General features: G+C 37.1%; 1 protein-coding gene across 3 annotated transcripts in view; it reads left to right on the plus strand.

Annotated features, from left to right (window-relative positions):
* Window positions 1–22,403, plus strand: part of LOC110060229 (uncharacterized) — a 79,735-nt gene that overhangs the window by 50,482 nt on the left and 6,850 nt on the right. For 2 of the 3 annotated variants that reach the window (XM_089290529.1, XM_089290528.1), the window contains exons 7-12: window positions 1,308–1,475; window positions 2,224–2,331; window positions 10,940–11,107; window positions 14,341–14,442; window positions 15,519–15,719; window positions 18,499–18,738. In XM_089290529.1, the coding sequence (XP_089146655.1) occupies window positions 1,308–1,475; window positions 2,224–2,331; window positions 10,940–11,107; window positions 14,341–14,442; window positions 15,519–15,719; window positions 18,499–18,738 (987 nt within the window). The remainder of the gene's footprint in view (window positions 1–1,307; window positions 1,476–2,223; window positions 2,332–10,939; window positions 11,108–14,340; window positions 14,443–15,518; window positions 15,720–18,498; window positions 18,739–22,403) is intronic. The other variant, XM_089290530.1, reaches the window with a different exon arrangement.

Consider the following 22,403-nt stretch of genomic DNA (forward strand, 5'->3'; position numbering starts at 1 on the left):
CACCTTCTCGTCCAAAAATCTTGAAATTTTGATTTCTGCGCATTCCTAAGCAAAAATGTCACAAAACGTGGTGCTAGTGGAACGAAAGACATGCTGTGATGTTGCAAATGCCTTTTAGAGTAGATTGGAGCTAATTTGGTTCATATCCACGCTGAAAATCTCCAAAATGTTAAAACAACGCATTTTTTGGCAAAAAGCTCCGGGGGTCGATGGGTTAATCATCTGACCAAATTTTTCAAAAGACGAGTCCTTTTGTGATAAATTTGGGAAATGTATCTTAAGCAAAATCAAAAACGCCAGGATTCTGCAAAATTCGGATTTTAGGTTTGGGTTTTAAGTCCATATCTCTGCAAATGGTTTGAATATGAAGAGTTCACTTTTCAGTTTAAATCACCTGGTTACCATGAGGTTTACTTTATGGTAATTACTGACATCAATGTGAGCTCAGAGAAGATTTTCTGTTACACTTGAAGGAATGGTACTTTTTATCTCTTAATCCATGCTGTATTTTGAAAATGTCCAACCACACGATGATGTCATAAATATTACCTATCAAGTTTTGCAAAAATAAACATGGCACCACATGCAAAATTTGAATTCCTAAAAATTAATGAAACTGAAACTAAACCTCCAGTCTTCAAAACGGGTGGAGAATTATTGGCTTGAAACCTCTCAAACAGTTTGTCACAAACACCAACTTATGATTTGGAACATCATAACACTGATTTTTAACCAAGATTCCCATTAAAAACGCATGGACACGACTTTGTCTACCATCATACACTGCTTGGAACTTTCCATTTATTTTGAAGCAGACATGGTAGGCCATCATGTGATTTAATCCTCTGTGCTTCCAGTGGTTACAAACATCATCTATCGTTTCATTAACCTAACAACGGAAATTTCAGGATAATGACTGAGAATTGTTTATTACATATGTTTTAAGAAGAGAAATATATATTTTTTAACTTTGTAACAGCGGTACAGTAGACCCCATTTTGATGTTTGAAGTTTTTTTGCCAACTCCTTGCAAGAACGATTTCTCGTAAACTCTACTGTACAGAAAAGATAAGAACGTGTTCAACCAAATGAGTCGTTCTCTGCGTTCTGGAATGAACAGTCCATTGTGTTGTAGCGTGGGAGGGGAAAGCCAACGCGAAATGGAGCACTGAAAGAAACCTTAATTTCAGCATTGCATTATCTTAGCTTACTTCTGTCCAGTACTGTGTTGTCCCTTTGCCATCTTTATAATTATGATTATGTACATTTATTACAACTCGATGCTCAACCTTCCTTTATCTTGTAAGATCAATGTGGAAATGTCGCTGTACCTGTGGAACAACCAGTCCATGTTCATTCCACTGATAATGAGAAAGTATCTCAACGGGATGAAGAAGATGATTTACAAACAGAAACAATCAAGGAAAAACTGAAAACTGGAAGTGATGAAGGTTCATCAGTATCAGACGATGAAGGTACATATAGATCATTTTGGCAAACCAGCTCAAACAGTGTCTTACACATTGAGCTCTAGTAATCAGAGCTTCTCTCAGTTGAAATTCCTTTGTCATTCCCATTTTTTGGAAAAGAGACATACTTGAAAGTTCCGAAAGTCACAACCCAGTGAGTAGCGATCCTCTTTTAGTGGAAATCAAGCTCTACATTTCATAGCAAATATTGCAAGCAGCAAATTTCCAAAAAGTAGTGACCATGTGAAATTAAAGAAGCGGCCTTAAATACCATTAATAATTATTTGACTTGTCATGAGAAACGATGGAAACAACATATAAAACAACTTGGGCCAAAATGATGTATTTGGTTTAGATGACCTTTGACCTTGATTACAAAGGCATTGTATCTAAATCCAGTTGTTTACTGAATAAGAAACTCTCTAAGCAATATATATTTGCACAAAGACACGGTCAGCAGTTACTTATCATACATGTAGTGACGTTTACATATTAAGTCATTAATGTCTAGATCCCTCATAAGGGAGGCTTTAAAGCATTCAGTAGAGGTAGCATTCTGAATATACTGGGGTAGATAGTTCCACTATGGGTTGGTACTTGGGAAGAAGGACAAGTTAACGATGGAAACGGAGCTAGTTGCCTGTGACACCAACAGGATTTTAACGTTAAAACCTGGTTACCAAACTTCCGTCACACCTTGTTTAACTGATAATCATAGTAACTCAGCAGTGAGTCTCTCTTTATTTTTATATAGATCAATTTGGAACTGAAGGTGTACCGATAGAAGTAGCTGTGGATAATCTAACCCATTCACTTGAAAAAATGGTTTTTGAAGGAAGGGATAATATCAGTTCTGATTCAGGTATTTGGATATGTGTTAATGAATTATACATGTGATACCGTGAACTGTTGTAGCTTTAGTGCTATTTTTTTCAAACTCATCAGTCGTGCAAGTGTGTTGGTAAACATACTTCATAAAATACATGTACCTGTATTTACAGACTTTTTTAATTTTTTCAAGTTATCAATTTTTGCCACTTAATCGTAATTAATTTTGCATGTTTCACCTAGTTGTTTTATAGTCCTAACGGTTTTTCAAATATTCTGTAACCTATGATGATGTTAGTAACATCGAAACATGTCTTATAAATTAAGAAATATCGTAATCTTCTTAAAAATCACGATTTACTTTTTCAGTACTGTATATCTTTTGTGTACAAAGGGAAATCCTGGCAGTTGGTTTGAAGAAAAGATAAAACAAATAATACCATGTTTTGTCCAGGTTGATACTCCCTGTAAATAGGTCCTACAATGAAAATATTGCAACAAAACAGATGTAATGATTGCACAAACGAATGCCCGAACTAATATATAAATTGTATGACGGTAAAGAAGACTCGCGTTTTTTAGGGGGATTTTGTGAGTAGACTTGTTTTGTACAAGTAAGTTGAACGTTAAGAGCCGCTTGATTAAACGTTGACAGTTGAACTGTTGGAGTGAAAGATGTCGTCCGCGCTTGTAACAATATTCCATGAAGGAATTTTTTCAATATGCTGTAGCCTTTTAATTCAAGGATAACTTTTATCACTGTTGTTACTTCGGATATATTATCTCTATTTTCACGTTATTGAAATAGTTCATTTTACTACAGTTTTCCTCCTAACTATGATAATCTTAAATTATGCTTAAAATCACTTATCATGCTTTCATAATTCTCACTTTTGCAAGAAGTCAAATAAGGCGCGTGATGCTACAAATGTTTCCAGCATATATTCTATCCGTCTTGGACAAAGACGACAGTCAGGGCTTGAAGCATACATATACTGGTATACCTCTAGATGCAGAATCTGATGCACTAAACATTAGGCCACTTCATGTTTTTTCGAAGGAATTACTGAACCAGAACGTGGTAAAAGAATTGCAAAATCCAGCATAGTCTTGCAAGAAATTATCTCTGCTATAACTTCCATGGAAAGTATCAGTCTTAACAGTTTTATGGAAAACACATTAATAAATGTGGCCATGGTTTCTTTTTCTTGTTTGAGCTAAAATTATTTGAGATAAATGAAGTCGTTTGGTGGGATAGTGAAGCAGAGGGGCAGTTATTAAAGTCATTTAGAATACTTTGATGATGATTATGTTTTGACTCAGAACAGACTTTGCTGCTGAAGAAATGTTTTGGATGCTACAGTAATTGCCTCAAAAATCACTCATTATACTTTCAGAATGCTCACTTTTGCAAGGAGTCAAATAAGGGGTGTGATACTGCAAATGATTCCAGCATAATCTATCCGTCTTGGTCAAAGATGACAGCCAGGGCTTGAAACATACGTATTTACTTCTAGATGCAGAATCTGATGCACTAAACATTAGGCCACTTCATATCTTTTCAAAGGATTTTCTGAATCAGAACATGCTACAAAAAAATCCGCATTTGCGTACTTGCAGTCTTATGCTTAGTTTTATTCCATTCAGTTGGAGTGTTGTTTTTAAATGTCAGTATCTGGGAGTTGAATTGCTACAAGGGAGAAGGTAGAAAAGTCGTTATAAATTTTAAGTGGGAAATTTATGGCAGAATACTATTTACTTACTTAATTTATCCTCTAATAATAATTATTTATTTAGCTCTTAGTCCCTGTGGGACATAACACAACAACAATCGCTCAATTTAGCCCTATTTTGTGTAGCATGTTGTGCCTTGTCCTATATGAGACAGAGTTTTAATTCGACGAGCTCAACACTGTTTACACATGTCAAGTGAACTTGTACATGTAGTGTCAAGATGTTTTGCTTTTTAAATACATAGCAACATCAATAACTGAGTCCCGCGGGGTTGTCAGTCGGTTTTTGAGTAGCAGGCTCATTCCAAAAGTAGACGGCTAAGGTTCACGTGAAAAACTTACCGCAGAGTGGCTGGGTACGACGCGCACTGCGCATCGTTCGGAGAGAGTATGGGGGTTCTCCCCTTCCCATTGGGAAAATGTGTGAAGAACGATTTCCTGAGATTCATGTGGGGCTTTGTTCAGCAAACATTGTGTACATTTGTAGATGGTTTTCGCACTCTTAATTAGTCATTGTCAAATTCAGTGTTCATATAAATGACACACACACAAAAAAAAAAGGTTGGGGAGGATTGACACACTCAAGCAAATCGCTCTAAAAAGCAAACAACTAATAAGTGGAAATATTTTATTCACGTTTTGCCTCCCTTTCTATTGTTTTTTTTTTATTTATCTCACTTTATTCTTTACTTCGTTTTAGTTAATACAATGTAAATCACACTTAAATCACACCGTTACTCTGTACATTGCATAACTCTTTGGTATTCGGTATTTGTATTTGTGTTTTATATACTTTATCTTTTGTATTTTGTGCAATAAAGCAAGAATTGAATTGAAAAGGAGGCAATGAAAAGGAACCAAAACGTTCTTTTTCTTCTTGGACTTGTTTCTTAAAATTTACTATTATCAAATTGTCCTTTTAAAAACTTACTAACCCAGTCGGGCGACGTTTTGTCCACAGGCTTTTGTACATTATGTTAGCATTTTTTCGAGCATTTTAGCGAGGCAAAAGCATTAAGCATTATTCGAGCATTTCAGTGGCATTTTCCTGGAAAATTGATTTTTTTTCTACGTGCATAAAATAGAAATAAAAATTATTTTTACGAGAAAATGAAGACTTAATTTGAAATTGAAAAAAGTCAAATGCTAATACAGCCGAGTGGAGACTGAGGAGAGGTTAGCGGTGGTCAAATGAAATGAAAAGATCATTCAGAGAATTATCCTTGGGTATCTATTATATACGTTGAGTTATACTACGTATACGTTTTTTTAAGCACCCTGATATGTTAAGTGTAATAACACGTTAAAATTATTTAAATTTAAGAAACCCTATGTATGAGCATTGACCGAGCATTGTGCTGACTTTTTGGGGGAAGACCGAGCATGTTAGTGGGAAAAATGGAGCATTAAGGTGAAGCATTTTAGTGGGAAAATAACAGCACAATGTACAACAGCCTATTTGTCTAGCGGATAAATTTGGCAATCATACACACAGAATTCCACGGCATTGAAATTTTTGAAGTTCTGCATTTGAATGCATTTCTTGTCTTTATCTTCAATGAAATGTACTTTGAAAAAAGTGCACTTCAAGTTTCTTTCATATTTTAATCTTAAGTTCGGAACTTTCTTGGGCATTTTGAGCGAACGTATTTGTCACACTCGTTATCTGATGAGCATCTCGTCGGAACTTCGCTTCTAAATTAAATATTCTGTGTTAATCCCGATGTTTGCATATTGAATCAAGCTAAGCCGTTTTGTGTGTTTATAAATTTAAAAAATTACTACATCGCTTCAGAAAATACAACGGAGCGTATTTATTTCGATTAAAGTAAGGGAAAGCGTAGACTGAAGTTATTCTGCAGTTTTGTGGAGGATAGCAATCAGTTTCACACCGCCGACTGCCATGACGTCAATAATTGTTTAAATAAATCTACATGTACTTCTCTATTTAATTACTAGTTAACTGAAGAAAAAAATAACCCACTGCAGTCCTACTTATTGAAATGCCTTTGTACACAATGAAAACTCGCCTCTTAACTGACTATTTTAAGATACTTTATTCTGTGTTTTGTTCGCTTCAAAAATGATGCCCCGAGGTTCTACGGTAGAACATTTTATGGCTCTTTAAATCAGTTTTGATTTGTGTCACGCCCTTTGTTAGCAAGTATTCTTTTATTGCCTATAGGTTGATAATATATAGATTTAGCCAAGCCTAAAAGCGTAGCTCCTGATTCCAAAAATTAACCATAAAGGAAAAAAAGGATTTGTTTTCTAGGATCAGAAACTCAAAATATGATCAATTATGAGTTCAGCGCGTGGTTTTGCTGCTCTTTCGAGTTAGATTTTAACAAACTATACCCTCTATAAGCGTAACTTAAAGATTGTAAAAATTACGTACACAGTACATCAGGGACATACCAAGGGACAATTGTACAAGGAATATATCAGAAGGAAAGTCCACAATGCGCCAGAGGTTAACTTGCACCAAAATTTTGCCTTTGCACGTGCTCCCTCTTTCTTTCCCAGAGTAATAACCTGACTTGAGCATGCGATTGAAAAACCAGTGCCTGGTCAGCTGTCAACTTTAAAGAAAACGTGACCTGAACGAGTTCTAAATCTGAGCATGTGATATGGTCACATGATACTGGTCAGTGGATACCTTGTTTTGACAGCTGTCAATAAATCATAACACAGATGAGCAATATCAAAGAACTGTTACTGGATTACCTTATGGTATTGGGCTTGGCACACGGATAGTCACGTGACAACAAAAATTTTTAGATCGATGGGCTACATATTTTTTGAAGGCATGGGGCTCCACTTGTGCACAGGAGCTCCATGAGATTCATTCCCTACTACTCAGGAACTGTTACTGGATTACCTTTAATAATTATTATTTTTTAATTAAATAATGCCAAAAATTAAATTATAAGGAAGGAAGCAATATCAGAAAGCTTTAAGTATTTTACATTCACTATATAACTTGGGTAACCTACTAAAATTATCATCTGTCCGGAAAGCGCCAGTAGAGTAAGAGTTATTTAAGTTGTTCTCAGACTTCTCTCAGCCGTACACTGAAGCCTCCATCTTTGGTAAGTACACGTTTGCAACTGTAAGAAAAATCGTCAAGGGAACATCATAAGGGCCAGCGGCGTCTAATAGAGTGTTCTGCTGTTATTGCCAGCTAATATAAATTCGTAATTTAATTGCCGTAAAAGTTTCTTCTTTTTGGAATACGGCGCGCGTGAGTAAGCATGTTGGTAACGCCTAAAATTGGCTTGTTCTTTTGTTCAAATGACTGAGGTGGAATTTATAGAGAGGGGGAGCTTATTAGAAAAAACAAACAAAAAGAAAAAAATCGGAGGGCGTACGCGTTATAATCTAATGAGCTTGGGAGGGGCTCGGATGGGGCCTAAAGGGGAGTTAATAAAACTTTCCAGTACATGTATCATATTAGTAAAACGCGTTGATAGTACAGCTCTTGGGAATCAGTTACAAACATTAAAAACATATCTCTTTTTGCAAATAGTTTTAACTCAGAAAATTTATTTTCAAAACCAACGGTTAAAGTGTTGCCACAAAATTACGATTAGGTCATTGCGGCCGAACACGATGAAATGGACTGGGCTCTAGTAAACCTCGATTCTCCGGCGTTGGGGGGAGGGGGGTTGGGCAGAGCAACAAAGTTTCAGAACCAAATCTATTTTAAAGAATTTCTCTAGTTTTAAACCAGTCATCGAACCAGTCATTATCTCATTCCAAAAGGAGCCATATTCCATGGCAAAGACCGTAAGTCTGATACCAGCGCTACTTTTTTTTGTCGTTCTTAGCTAAAATCCGCCATTAAAACGCGTGGGGGTACACGCAAATTTTGTGCAGCTCGCGTGGCTTCCATGCGAGTAACCATGGAAACTCTTCCAGCACCGAATGTCGAGAGTCGCATTGTAAACGATATTTTCTGTGCTAGATTGTTGTGGTTAGCAAAACATTTGACTAAACTGGCGTTGTATTATTTCTGGAATCAGTTTGTGAGATGAGATTCGCTGTCATTGATGACTCCTTTGCATTTAAATAACTCTCCGATCACGGCTGTAATACATTGAGAAAGGAATCGAAGCAACTCGACTTTCCTGAGGCGCGCTAAAATGTGTCGAGCTAACACCACAATAACAACAAAATATATGTCACACTTTCACTCATCTCGCGTTAACGCAGCCACGCCGAGGGTAAGCGGTGAGCGCAAGCTGAAAATCACCATGCTGCAAGTCTTGATTATGTTAAACATAAATATAAACAAGACGTATATTTTATTGTTATTGTAGTGCTGGCTCGGGATATTTTAGCATGCTTCGGAAAATCGCTGGAAAGCAATCGCGCGTTTTATGAATTCATGATGTACAGAAATGTACAATAGCATGGTGATTCGAAACAAAAGAAAATTATAATGAAAACAACAAACAACATGAGTGAAAATCAGCGCAATATTTTGCTGAGTTGACACGGAAAGGTAGCAGGCTTAAAATGTTTCAATCTATCTGAAACTCCGGTATTACGTTGAATATGGATTAATCTCATAGAGGGCCAAGTCTAAAAAAATTCATTGAGCGGTTTTTAATTCCCACCCAATTGAAGAATTTTAGGGGCAGTTTTTGATAAAAAGCAAAATAACAGCCTATACCAGTTGATATTCAAGCCAGTGTTCCTGAAAGTCAAACGGAGCGATTTCTCCGAGATTTTCACTCGAGGTAATTAGATGTTATAAGATTCATTTGAGACCAGAATACCATTTAGTCAGGTCTTGTCAAGTCTTAGTCAAGGTTTGACGCCTTGAAACTTCACTTCATCAGGGTTAAGCAATGCGCGAGGCAGTCGTTTTACAAATCCCTAATCCAACCTATTGTTGACTATGCATGTGTTATCTGGGACACGACATCGCAGTACAACCTAGATCGGATCCTTAGATTACAGAAATACGCGGCAAGAGTCATTCTTAATAGCAAGTGTCCCCAGGATGTCCCATCATCTGAGCTGTTCTACAAATTAAACTGGATGACTATAAATCAACAACGCATAGATTACTTTACGTACATATTGATGTACAAAACTATTAATAAATCTAGCCCTAATTATATATATAATAGGTTTGAGTATGTTAAAGACAAACACAAAATCAACACAAGATCAGCCGCAAATGGAAACCTGTTCATACCTAAGCTATCTTCTAAGACAGAATAAAGATCTTTCCAGTACAGAGGAGTACATGCTTAGAACGGTTTTATCTTAAGATGCTAGAGACTATACCCTAGAAAAGTTTAAAAAATATCTAACTGGAACTATTTGTAATTAACATATTCTTGTATATATTTATTATATTTTTTAATTTTTTATCCTTGTAATTTTAAATTTCTAAGCTTCAGTTTTTAATTTCGCATAATGATTGTAGTAATGTAGATAGAGGACCACCCTAATTAACTTAGTGTTAGCTTGGTGATATCCTCTGTAAATATTGTTATTATTATTATTATTATCATTATTATTATTATTGTTATTGTTATTGTTATTGTTATTGTTATTGTTATTGTTATTGTTATTGTTATTGTTATTGTTATTGTTATTGTTATTGTTATTGTTATTGTTATTACTATTATTATTATTATTATTATTATTATTACTAAAGGAAATCATGACCGTGACAGTGTTTGGATATCTGATCTTAATTAGCATAGATTTTAACGATTTTATTACTCCGTTTTCTCCTTTGTTGTAGATTCGATTGAAAAGATATATCAAACACTTAAGACAGTGTTTGACCACATTTCCAAACACCTTAAACTTCGTCAAAAATACTCCGCTGCGCGTCGTATTTTCAACTCTCTTCTCGGTGTTTGGAAATGTGGTCAAACACAGTCTTTCGTGTTTGATATATTACATACAATACTGTTTCTGACCAAGATTCCCTTCAAAAGCTTACAACACGTGGACACAACTTTGTCTACTATGTCACAGCCTGGAACTTCCCAGTTATTTTGAAGCAGACATCCTAGGCCAGCATGTGATTATCGTCTGGGCTTCCACTGGTTACAAACACGATGTATTGTGACAGTACGTTTTTAACATCCTAAATTTCAAGATAATGTATTGGCGTGAACAGGAAACTACACAATGCTCAGTTGACAAATACACACCATTGGCTGTCATAAAGAACTTCTTGCTGAGTGTATAAAAAGATATTTTGAAAAGAAAAAGAAAAGCTCCTTGTCAAGTATTATTACTTACTTATTATTAGTTTTTTTGAGTGTTTTAGACTTGTAGGATCTGTTAAACAATTGTTATCAAACAAATCAATACTGGACTATGTTATTGTAAGTGCATAAAAACTCATTTCAATGAGCTTTTGCGGGTCATAAATTAGCGTAATATATACAGTACCTTTTAGGAATTGAAGAACTGCAAATTTGACAGATTGGTGCATCACTTTTAAGACCTCAATTTCCGCTTTTTACATGGTTGAGTATTCTTTATATAGGGCCATTTCTTTCGCAGATTTTGTGCTCAAAAACAGAAACTGTTTCTGTCAGCGGCCACAGTAGACCCCATTATGATGTTTTTGCCAACTCCATGCAAGTAAGATTTCTTGAGGATTCTACTGTACAGAAGATATAAGAATGTGTTTAACAAAAAAATCTGACTCGTTCTCTGCATTCTGGAATGAACGGTCCATTGTGTTCCAGAATGGGAGGGGAAAGCCAACGCGAAATGGAGCACTGAAAGGAAGCTGTCAGCTTCGCATTATCTTAGCTTACTTCTGTCCAGTACTGTATTGTCTTTTTGCCATCATTATATGATAACATGTACATCAATTACATCACGATGCTCAACTCATTAGTGAGTCTCCCTTTATCTTTGAAGATCAATGTGGAAATGTCGCTGTACCTCTTGAACAACCAATCCATGTGCATTTCCCTGATGAAGAGAATTTATCTCAACGGGATGAAGAAAGTGATTTACAAACAGAAACAGTCGAGGAAAAACTGAAAACTGGAACTGATAAAGGTTCTTCAGTATCAGACGATGAAGGTACATGTAGATCATTTTGGCAAACCAGCAAAAACAGTGTGTACCACAAGCTCTAGTAATAGAGCTTCTCTCACTTGAATTTTTTTTGTCATTCATTTCTTGGAAAAGAGACATACTATGAAGTTCCGAAAGTCACAACCCTTTGAGTAGCGATCCTCTGTAAGTGGAAATTAAGTAATACATTTCATAGCAAATAATGCAAGCAGCAAATTTCCAAAAAGTGATGACCCTGTGAAATTAAAGTAGCGGCCTCAAATGCAATTTCACTTGTCATGACACACGATGGAAACAACAGATAAAACAACCTGGGCCAAAATGATATAGTCATATATATATTATTTTAGATGACCTTTGACCCTTATTACAAAGGCGTTGTATCTATATCTAAATGTTCACTGAATGCGAAACTCTCTAAGCAATATATATTTGCACACCTATTGAGCTATTTAGAGACTTTATTCAGTACTGTTTATTTTTTGTGTTAATGAAAATCCTGGGAGATCATTTAAAGAAACGATAAAACAAATATGTAATAGCATGTTTTGTCCAGGCCAGTACACCCTGTAAACAGGGTCTACAATGAACAGATGTAATGATTGCACAAGCTAACAAAAGGTGCCTGAACTGAGCCGATTGATTAAACCCTTGGCAGTTGAACTGTTGGAGTGAAAGTTGTCGTCCGCGCTCGTTACAGTATTCCATGAAGGAATTTTGTCAATATGCTGTAGCCTTTTAAATCAAGGATAACTTTTATTACTGTTGTTACTTCAGATATATTATCTCTATTTTAACGTTATTGAAATAGTTCATTTTACTACCAGTTTTCCTCCTAACTATGATAATCTTAAATTGTGCTTAAAATCACTTACCATGCTTTCATAATGCTCACTTTTGCAAGAAGTCAAATAAGGGGTGTGATACTGCAAATGTTTCCAGCATATATTCTATCCATCTTGGTCAAACACGACAGCCAGGGCTTGAAGCATACATATACTTGTATACCTCTAGATGCAGAATCTGACACTTACTTTACTTCTGTTGTGAACAAGTTATTTGAATCATGCCGGTATGCAAGACCAGTTTTTAATTCTACAACCGAGGAGCTGTTTACAAAGAATCATTTTGAGTTCACAGCAGTGGGTAAACCGTTTGTGCTTAAGCAACTTAAATGTCTAAAACTCAAGAAAGCTACAGGTCTAGATGGTCTACCTGCTAGACTTTTAAAGGACAGCGCAGTTGTGATAGCTGACTGTGTAAAACATTTGATAAATCTTTCTATTGAAACTGGTGCAGTCCCGTCTGAATGGAAGCAAGCAAAGGTTGTACCCTTGTTCAAATCTGGAAACAAAGATGATCTGGACAATTACAGGCCTATATCAATTTTACCGATCTTGTCGAAAATTCTGGAGAAAGCTGTCTTCCATCAGCTACATAGCTACCTATCAGAAAACTCTCTTCTCTCGCCTTATCAATCGGGGTTTCGCGCAAATCATTCAACTCAGTTGGCCGTTACCTTCCTTACAGATAAAATTCGTGGTCATATGGACAAAGGGCTATTGACGGGGGCAGTGTTTATTGACCTGAAAAAGGCTTTCGATACTGTTCTTCATGACGGTCTTTTAAACAAGTTGTACAGATATGGAATTCAAGACCAGCCTCTCTCGTGGTTTGAGAGCTATCTCACTAACAGGACTCAGAGAGTGTCCATTGAAAATCACCTTTCTTCTGCCGCCAACATCAGTAGCGGAGTACCTCAAGGTTCCGTGTTAGGGCCTCTCTTGTTTATTCTTTACATAAACGATCTTCCTTTGGCTGTTGGTCTGTCTAGTGTTATGTTATATGCCGACGACACCGTTATTTTTGCTGCTGCTTCAAACATTGACCAACTACAGCTGAACTTAAGCCTTGATCTCAATAACGTCTCTAACTGGTTAACAGCAAACGGTCTTTTCCTCAACCTAAAGAAAACTGAGTATGTTATATTTGGAACTCGGCAAAGGCTAGTCAGATCTGAATCTCATAGTCCGCTTTGCATGGAAGGAAAGGAAGTCAACCAAGTAAAGTCGTTCAAGTACCTAGGAGTCTTGCTAGATGAGTGTTTATCTTTCAACGATCACATAAGCTATTTAAGGTCAAAAGTTGCTAGCAGACTTGGCCTCCTGTCACGATTACGAGGTTGTTTAACCACGGAAGCAGCAAATAAGATCTATTTGTCCACGGTGCTACCGATATTAAGCTATTGTGATACGTGCTTTTGCCCTCTGGGAAGCAGTAACAGAAAGACTCTTGAACGGCTGCAACGACGAGCTGCAAAAATCGTATACGGTTTTAAACCTGACATAGCCACGGAAACAATACTCGAGAACCTACGCTGGCCCTCTCTTACAAAAACCATGGAAAAGCACTGTGCACTGTTAGTTAACAAGTGCTTGGTCGGAGAAGTTCCTCTATACTTTAAAGACTATTTCCTGTTACGCTGCCAGAGCGACAACCAACATGTTTTTAACAGATGCACTAGATCGTCAATCACTGACATTATACTTCCCAAATTTCATTTAGATGTCGCTAAAAAGTCTTTTTATTATCATGGTGCATGCACATTTAATAGCCTTCCAACGAACATAAAGATTTTGCCACCTAACGAACGTTTCAAGGCTATCTCCGATTTTTTTTCTTAGGTTATTTTTTAGAACATTTTCAATTCGATATCCAATTTTTATGAGAACGCTATTACCTTTTTAAGCTTTTTAATTTTTTAAACATTTCAGCGTATCTTTTAAAGTAGTTAGTTTTTTTATAGATATATATTATTTATACATGCTCTTTTTATTTTACGTTATACAGGGCCCCCGTTGATACCAGTCCTGCGACTGAAGGGGTCACCCTGTTTAAATATCGATTATTATTATTATTAGAGACACGGTCAGCAGTTACTTATCATACATGTAGTGGTGATGTTTATATATTAAGTCATTCGTGTCTATGTCCCGCATAAGGGAGGCTTTGAAGCACTCGACCAGCAGAAGTACGTTGCATTCTGAATATACCAGGGTCGATGGTTCCACCCTGGGGTGGTACGTGGGAAGAACGACAAGTTAACACTGGAAAAGGTGCCAGTTGCCAGTGACACCAACACGATTTTAATGTTAAAACCTGGTTACCAAACTTCCTTCAAACCTTACTCAACTAAAAATCGTAGGAACTCTGCAGAAAGTCTCTCTTTATTTTTATAGATCAGTTTGGAACTGAACCTGCATCTTTATCTGTGGAAAATACAACCCAGTTCACTGGAAAAAGGTTTTTGAAAGGAAGGGATGATATCAGTCCTGATTCAGGTACCTGGATATGAGTTAATGAATTATATATGTAATATTGTGAGCTGTTTCAGTGTTTTTTTTTTTTTCTTACTCGTCAGTCGGGCAAATGTGTTGGTAAACGTGCCTCATAAAACACCTATTGAGCTATTTAGAGACTTAATTCAGTACTGTTTATTTTTTGTGTTAATGAAAATCCTGGGAGATCATTTAAAGAAAAGATAAAACAAATATGTAATAGCATGTTTTGTCCAGGCCAGTACACCCTGTAAACAGGGTCTACAATGAACAGATGTAATGATTGCACAAGCTAACAAAAGGTGCCTGAACTGAGCCGATTGATTAAACCCTTGGCAGTTGAACTGTTGGAGTGAAAGTTGTCGTCCGCGCTCGTTACAGTATTCCATGAAGGAATTTTGTCAATATGCTGTAGCCTTTTAAATCAAGGATAACTTTTATTACTGTTGTTACTTCAGATATATTATCTCTATTTTAACGTTATTGAAATAGTTCATTTTACTACCAGTTTTCCTCCTAACTATGATAATCTTAAATTGTGCTTAAAATCACTTACCATGCTTTCATAATGCTCACTTTTGCAAGAAGTCAAATAAGGGGTGTGATACTGCAAATGTTTCCAGCATATATTCTATCCATCTTGGTCAAACACGACAGCCAGGGCTTGAAGCATACATATACTTGTATACCTCTAGATGCAGAATCTGATGCACTAAACATTAGGCCACTTCATGTCTTTTCGAAGGAATTACTGAACCAGAACATGGTAAAAGAATTGCAAAAGCCAACATAGTCTTGCAAGAAATTATCTCTGCTATAACTTCCATGGAAAGTATCAATGCTAACATTTTTATGGAAAACACATTAATAAATGTGGCCATGGTTTCTTTTTCTTGTTTGAGCTAAAATTATTTGAGATAAATGAAGTTGTTTGGTGGGATAGAGGAGCAGAGGGGCAGTTATTACAGTCATTTAGAATACTTTGATGATGATTATGTTTTGACTCAGAACAGACTTTGCTGCTGAAGAAATGTTTTGGATGCTACAGTAATTGCCTTGTTTATGATCTTTTATTTTAGGTTTTTCATCTCATGCATCATCACCATCCATCATCATAGAGTCAAGTCGTTCTACTAGAGAAGTTCCCCGATTTAGAAGTTGGAAAGATGCGCTGTATCAGATAATCAAAACGGGATTGAAGATGTTTAATGTCAGCTCACCTAGAGAATTACAAGATCATTTGACTTACTTTACTCACGAGATGGACATATACATTGAAGGTACTGTCTCATTATTTTATATTCAGTAAACACTCAGGCACCCAGTCTGCTAGTGTTTTTGTTTTTGATTATAGCTTGTCTTACTGACCGATATAATTATTCAGGGCTGTCATTAAGTTTTGAAGCAGCCGTTGCATGTAAGTTATCAGCCGTAGCAGTGAAATACGTGCCCGACGGCCACGTTCCGAAGGTCCGAAAGGGCCTGAGCATCTAGAGAGGTCTGGGGGCATGCCCCCCAGAAATTTTTTGAACATGAAACCCCTGGAAATGCATTTTTCTGCTTTTTAGGGCATGAAAATGGCAACTTTCCTAATCAAAAATGCTGATGAAACAGAGTGATAATATGTTATAGTACATCATCAGCAAATAGTGAAATAACATCTTTGTTGCACCAACCTATGCAAGTGGTCCTTATTTTAGTACTGTTTGTTTTTCACAGTGCATAATTTCAAATTCATGCACCTTAATTTACAGAGATCAAATGAATAAAGTTACAAAATATCTCCAACAGACTTGAGTGTTCCTTGTTTAATAAAAAAATAAATGACAGTCCATAATCAGCAATATGGTTTGATATCTGCTAACAGTTATAATTATTCGTTATTATGGTCAAATGCAAAACACGGGACTGGAAATAAAAATTATAATAACATCTCTACATTACCAAGCTATCTTACCGTTAGAGGAGCTCAAATAAGCTGGATTGAACATCTCTTTCCGTTACAGTGGTAATAAGAATGAAATGCTTTACCATTTCTAGACTCGGGAAATTTTTCTTCCACTCTTTGTAGCATAATACTCGGTTCTACAGGTTGCCCCCGTGCGGCTGAAGTACTCGCAGTACTTGAAGCTGTGATCGCTGGTATTTGTCGACCGCCTCGACCGGCTGTTTTGTGAGCTTCCTCATTTCCATCGGTCCGTTGGGATTTAGAAAAAAAATCTGTCGATCTCAGGCTGTTTTGACGCGGGTTCTTTTCTCTTATTCATATTAAAACATAACTTTCTCTACACACGCGCGGGACCAAACACGATCGATCAGCCTGGACAACACTACATCGGTCGGCGGAATTTCTCAAAAGGTAGGAGCAGCGCATTGCGTAATAAGTTTTGCTGCTTAAAATGGTGTCTGAATGTAATTCACGGCGATTAAGCAAACTGAAAATTCATCTCCAGAGTAAAATATAAATAGTAGAACCAAGGAGGCAAGACACCAAGAAACAGTTATATTTATTTCAACAGGTAAATGTTTAAAAATAAATTAGGTAAGTGTAGCATGTTCGTACCATCAATCGACATCTTCACCCGTAACATCGAGTGAACTCAGCCGTAACAGGTGTTACGGGTTACGGCCCTTAATGACAGCCCTGTAATGATAAACATATCTCCGCTTAGCATCTGCCATTATTTCTTTCAATACATTCTTAGGTCACTGTGACTGATCAAACCATGCCAAATCCTTATAACCAATATAATGCACGACGTATTTCTCAGTTGTAGCGCAGCCCGGTAACAGGAGTTGCAGAGGCAGCTTTACCTTCTTTTGACGCTTATTTGCTTACTAGTAGCTCGTTTCATTGAATGACTAACACTGATCGTTGCTACATTATTCAGTTGTTCTGGTGTCAGCACAATTTCTTTCAGTTTAACATCAATCAAACATCAGTTATTGCAAAACTTGTTTTCTGCCTGGTCTCACTGTCTGGAATTGCAGTTCTTTTATTTAGTTGTTAACTCAATGTGCTCTTTCAGTCTGTGACCGAGCTCTCTTAGGGGCTGAGCTGGGCCTTAAAATCGTCTTTTTCAGTTCATTAACGTGTTGACGTTGCCAGTCACCAAGCCTTCCCCCTTCCATTGTATCAGTACTTGTTGTTTCTTGAATTTCGGAACGAAAAACTGGCATATTTTTCAACCCGTCCTCAAAAGATTTCTCCAACAGTTGTCTTGAGACTTCTCACAAAGTTTGTTTGAAGGTGAATAATCATAGTATTACAGCAACTGTTTTTGAAACACAAATCAGGCAATGTCGCCACTCTGCTTGAGCTTACAATATCGAGAGGTTCATAGTTTGCTCCAGTTAAAAACTCCAAATATGTATTATCAAAATTCTGGACAAGAAACATGACAACAATAAGCGACAGTGGTAGACTGTGAACAGTCTCTTTTTTTGCTCGAAAATCCGTGGGGAAGAACGCAGAGAAGAACGCAACACAAGTGAGCGGCCGTGAGCGTGCGAGTTTGAAATTTGAAGCCGCGAACCGCAAGTATCGCTCGTCTTCCAACGCCCGCGCTACACGGAGTTTGCGGCTTCACCGCTCGTATGCCACGCTCGCCTTCACACTTGCACATTCACTTGTTTTGCGTTTTTCCCCACGGATTTTCGAGCAAAAGCTCTTCGCAGTCTAGCTCAGATTCTTTTTTAAAATGACTTCCTAAAGTTATTTAATCCGTCCTTCTATTTTAAACAAATCTAGTGATGATTCTCTGTTACCCCCGGGCAGCCCCCAAATCTAATGTTGTGCAGATGCTGTGGTCTGTGCAGTCTTTGAGACAGAACGGTGTGGAAGTTTTCAAAACTACTGTTGCTCATTGAAGCCTCCGACCCTGATGGAACGCCCGTTTTCCTACGTTCTTTCCATGACCCATTCTTCCTCTCACTTGTTATCCACTTAACCTTTTTTAACTTTCATACCCCATTCCTTTGTTCATACAAGCAGTAAATGTGCATGTACATGTAGTTTTTACTTAGCTCTGAAAGCATACCTCCTTGCTTTCTTTACAGGACTTGCAAGAACGCGTGATAGTGTTTTAGACGAGCCTCCTTCCACCTGGGAACATATATCAATTAAAAGAAGGCTCAAAAGTGCAACTCCAGAGGAGCAACCAGACACCGAAGAAGAAAAATACTCACAAGAAGGTGGCACAACTGGAGATCGACACACCGTCTCAAGTTCGGGTAGCGAGCTCCAAGGAGATGCAAAATGGGCAAGAAGCAGTGCATTGCAGAAGACGTCAGAGCAAGGTGCAGTTGTCGTTTACTGATTTAACAGTATACTGGATTATATGTTTCTTTAAGGTGATTCCTCAGTTTAACAAATTGATGTCAGCTTTTTATGCGTCTCTCCTCTTATTGATTATAACTTGCGCCTGCGGCTCGTGGTTCCACAATCACTTTGACGATGTTATGACGCAATTTATCATCAATAAGAGGACAGACGCTTTAAAAAAACTGACGTCAATTTGTTTTTTACGATAACAAGACCCCAAAATGGTCAAATGCCGGGAATAAATGAGGGAAAAGACGCCGTAAACTTGCCGTAAACAAAGATTAGAGGATTTTATTCAAAATGACGCGAACATTGTCAATAGCTTTTCTCGCTTTTTGATTGGCTACTGAAAAAGTCACTAAAATCCCATTGGTTAAAAAGTTGACAGTTTGACAGCTGAAAGTTGAACTGTTAAAAGCTTGCATAAATTAAAATTTTATCCGTCTGTACTCTTAGTGGTGATAAAAATGAGCCAATCAGCGCGCGAGAAATTAGACAGTTATTGTAAAATTAACAAATCGAAATGTGGTTTAGCGTGGTCTGTACTCTTATCGACAACGATATGCATCATCACAGTGGTCAAAATGTTGTGGACTCATGAGGCGCAGCCGAGTAAGTCCACAACAAATTTTGACCACTGTGATGACGCATATCGTTGTCGATAAGGGTACATACCACGCTAAACCTCATTTCGATTTGTTTTTTACCACAATATCAACGTCAAAGGAAATGTTTTTTCAGAGCACGAGCTGAAAAAGGCATTGCGTGACACATTAATGCGAGCAGTGTTGTCTGGACTCTTATCGACAGCGGCAAATTAGCTAATCAGATTGCGAGATAAGTAGCAACATGGATAGTAGAAGACTGGATTGGAAACTAGCTCGCGTCACCGGTTCCAACATGGTGAACGTCACTGTCGCAAGCGACATCTTTGCAGCAACTTTGTTTACACTGCACAGTAAAGTGACCAAACTATGGATATTGAAGATTTTTTTTGAGGAATGGGACGAAGATGATTTGGCAGAACTTTTAGAGTCTTTAGAAGACGACAATTCTTCTTTACTGAAGTCAACCTGCCCTTTTTCGTCAGCGCTTCCATCGGAAGACAGCAATTTAAGCTTACTTTTAAAACTCTTCGTAAACCTGCTCTATTTTCGGGTGAGGAAGTGGTCCTACCTAAAAAGTAGCATAGAGGAAAGAAAATTGGAAGTAAAAAAATGCAGCTGGGCGCAAAGTTCTGCTGAGTTACACGCAAAGGACAACACGAGAAAAGCTCTGATCTCCTCCAGCGCCATTAACCCTTTGAATACCAAATTTTCGCCAAAAATACCGTTTTTAACCGTTTAGTCAGGTTTTTTGGCTGCAATGACGCTAAATAAGCCTAAGTTTTGCTAAGAAACCTCTTTTGTTGTTGTTTTTTTACCAAAAGGAGAGATTTTTCGAAGATTACGGACAAAATTGAGCAATATTTCAATTCTAGGCATGCGCATAAGCCAAAATTTGGACTTTTTTTGCCATTAATCGTTCTAAATTTTGTTTGTTGCCCCTTTCCTTTCTTTTTTCTCGGCCCTTTTACTCTGGCTACCTTTTGCATTGCATGTTCTTTCTGGCTGCCGTGAAAAGTTGGATGTTAATTATGGGCGAAGCTTAGAAATGGACCTTGATCAATCATAGGCATAGTGGACCATTTTACCACCGTTTTTGCACCAAAACTGAGAACGTTGTTTCTCACTGATAATGTTGTTTTTCGATTTGCAACGTCGGAGTATCGTCGATATCTAAACCTGACCATTTTAGGGAAAGGCCTAGCCTAGTACTACTATCTGCTTATCAAGAATATCTGATGGCATTTAAATTGATGACGTCACAAGTGGCACAAAGAGCACGACCATTAATTACGAATATGCGTAATTGGTATTCAAAGGGTTAACATCGATGAGTAATTCTCCAGCGCCATTAACATTATTAATATCGATAAGTAATCGATAATTTTCTCTTGCAAAAATTCGCTACAAGTTACCAGCTTTTTAATTTAATGTTTTACAAGAAAGAAATCTGTCATACTTAAAAAACAACTTCAGTATTATAGATAAAGATCATTGCGGACTCAGGCGAAAAGTTTCTATGCAGACCCCTGAGGAAACAGCATTTCAGAGCTAAGCTAAACAGTGTATAAATTCACATTTTTGTGATGGATTTAATCGATGCGAAGACAGTTTCAATCAATTTCTTCTTGTAGGTAAAAAGGCAAGGTGCAATGTCATTAATTTTATTTGGTGTGTAACATTTTACAGTAAGAATGCACTTGCGCATGCAAAAAACCAAATTAACAGCACAACTGTTGCTTCTCATATTTCCTGAGGAAACACTTGCATCCCACTTTAAGCCAAAAAATTTAAGATTTGAGTTTTTTATTGTGTAATCCTCCTTTAATACATTTGTATTATTATCAAACACCTTATGTCACTTTCTTTGAGTGTTTTTAAAAATTCATAAAAATAAAGAAGGCAGAGTGTCCAGTTTATCTGGCTGGCTGTTTTAAGCAGGCTCTCAGAAAACACATCAGGGACACCTGATTTTTCGATACAAAGACATATGTATACTAAAGAAAAAACTCTTGTCCTATAAAATAGTTTTGAATTTACTGACCAAACACCTGAACAGGTGGAGAACACTTACGGTTTCCATGGAGACACATTTTATTGAACATCCTTAGTTCAAGTTACAGTACATACAAGCAGTTACATGTAGTTATCAATAAAATAACGTATCACTATTGTAGCTACAATATACAACAATGTAAGAGTGACAATGCCTTTAGTGAACAATAGACTAATCAGTTAATGATCATGAAGGTCTTTTGTGGAACATTGTTGACTCTGGTAATAAATGTGCATAACATGAGGAAAAGTTCAGAGTGCTTGATTAAATTCCAACTGTTTTTAAAAGCATTACTTTCTGACAAAACTGAGAAAACTTGAGTGTAATTGTAAAGGGAAGACTGGTGTAGAACAGCAGGAGGAAGGTGACAAAGTGGAAACTGGTATATAATGGGTAGGCAACATGAAGGTAAAACTGGTGTGCTTTGGGTTCGACTGTTGCCCGTAGGTTGACTGTTAACGTACTTCCAATGAGAGTATTTTCTTTTCCTTCCTACTGTCCCCGTTTCAGCTGAAAATGTAAATAGTGTACAATTTTAACTTTTATACACACGGACAGGACTATCAAGCTAATCCTTGACACAAGGATCTGTGACAAGAGTGACATAAAATGAAAAGAAAACAGAGGAGTGGACACATTAGAGCCAAGGAGAATAATAGCAACAAAGCAAAAAATTTGCACCAAGATTTTGGATATTTGTTTTTGAACATGCATTCTAATGCAAATGCTACTGTTTGCAGTGTTTTTTTGTTGTATTCTTCAATTTACAAAAGCCCATTTTTAATTACTTTTTAATTATGGGTGTGATTCCCAACGAGTTTGCCAAGCAGAAAGGTCTTGATGAGTCCCTTGGCCGGGACGAAACGAGCTGCGTAAGACTAGCCGCGAACAATGTATTATCACAAGTGAGTGTCAACTTTATTGTCAATTTTCACTCGTGAATTTGTGCGGTCAGGAATCCTTATGCGATATAAGGCGA

The sequence above is a fragment of the Orbicella faveolata genome, unplaced genomic scaffold, assembly GCF_042242905.1.
Source record: "Orbicella faveolata isolate gen_17 unplaced genomic scaffold, um_ofav_v1 contig_2, whole genome shotgun sequence".
NCBI lineage: Eukaryota > Metazoa > Cnidaria > Anthozoa > Scleractinia > Merulinidae > Orbicella > Orbicella faveolata.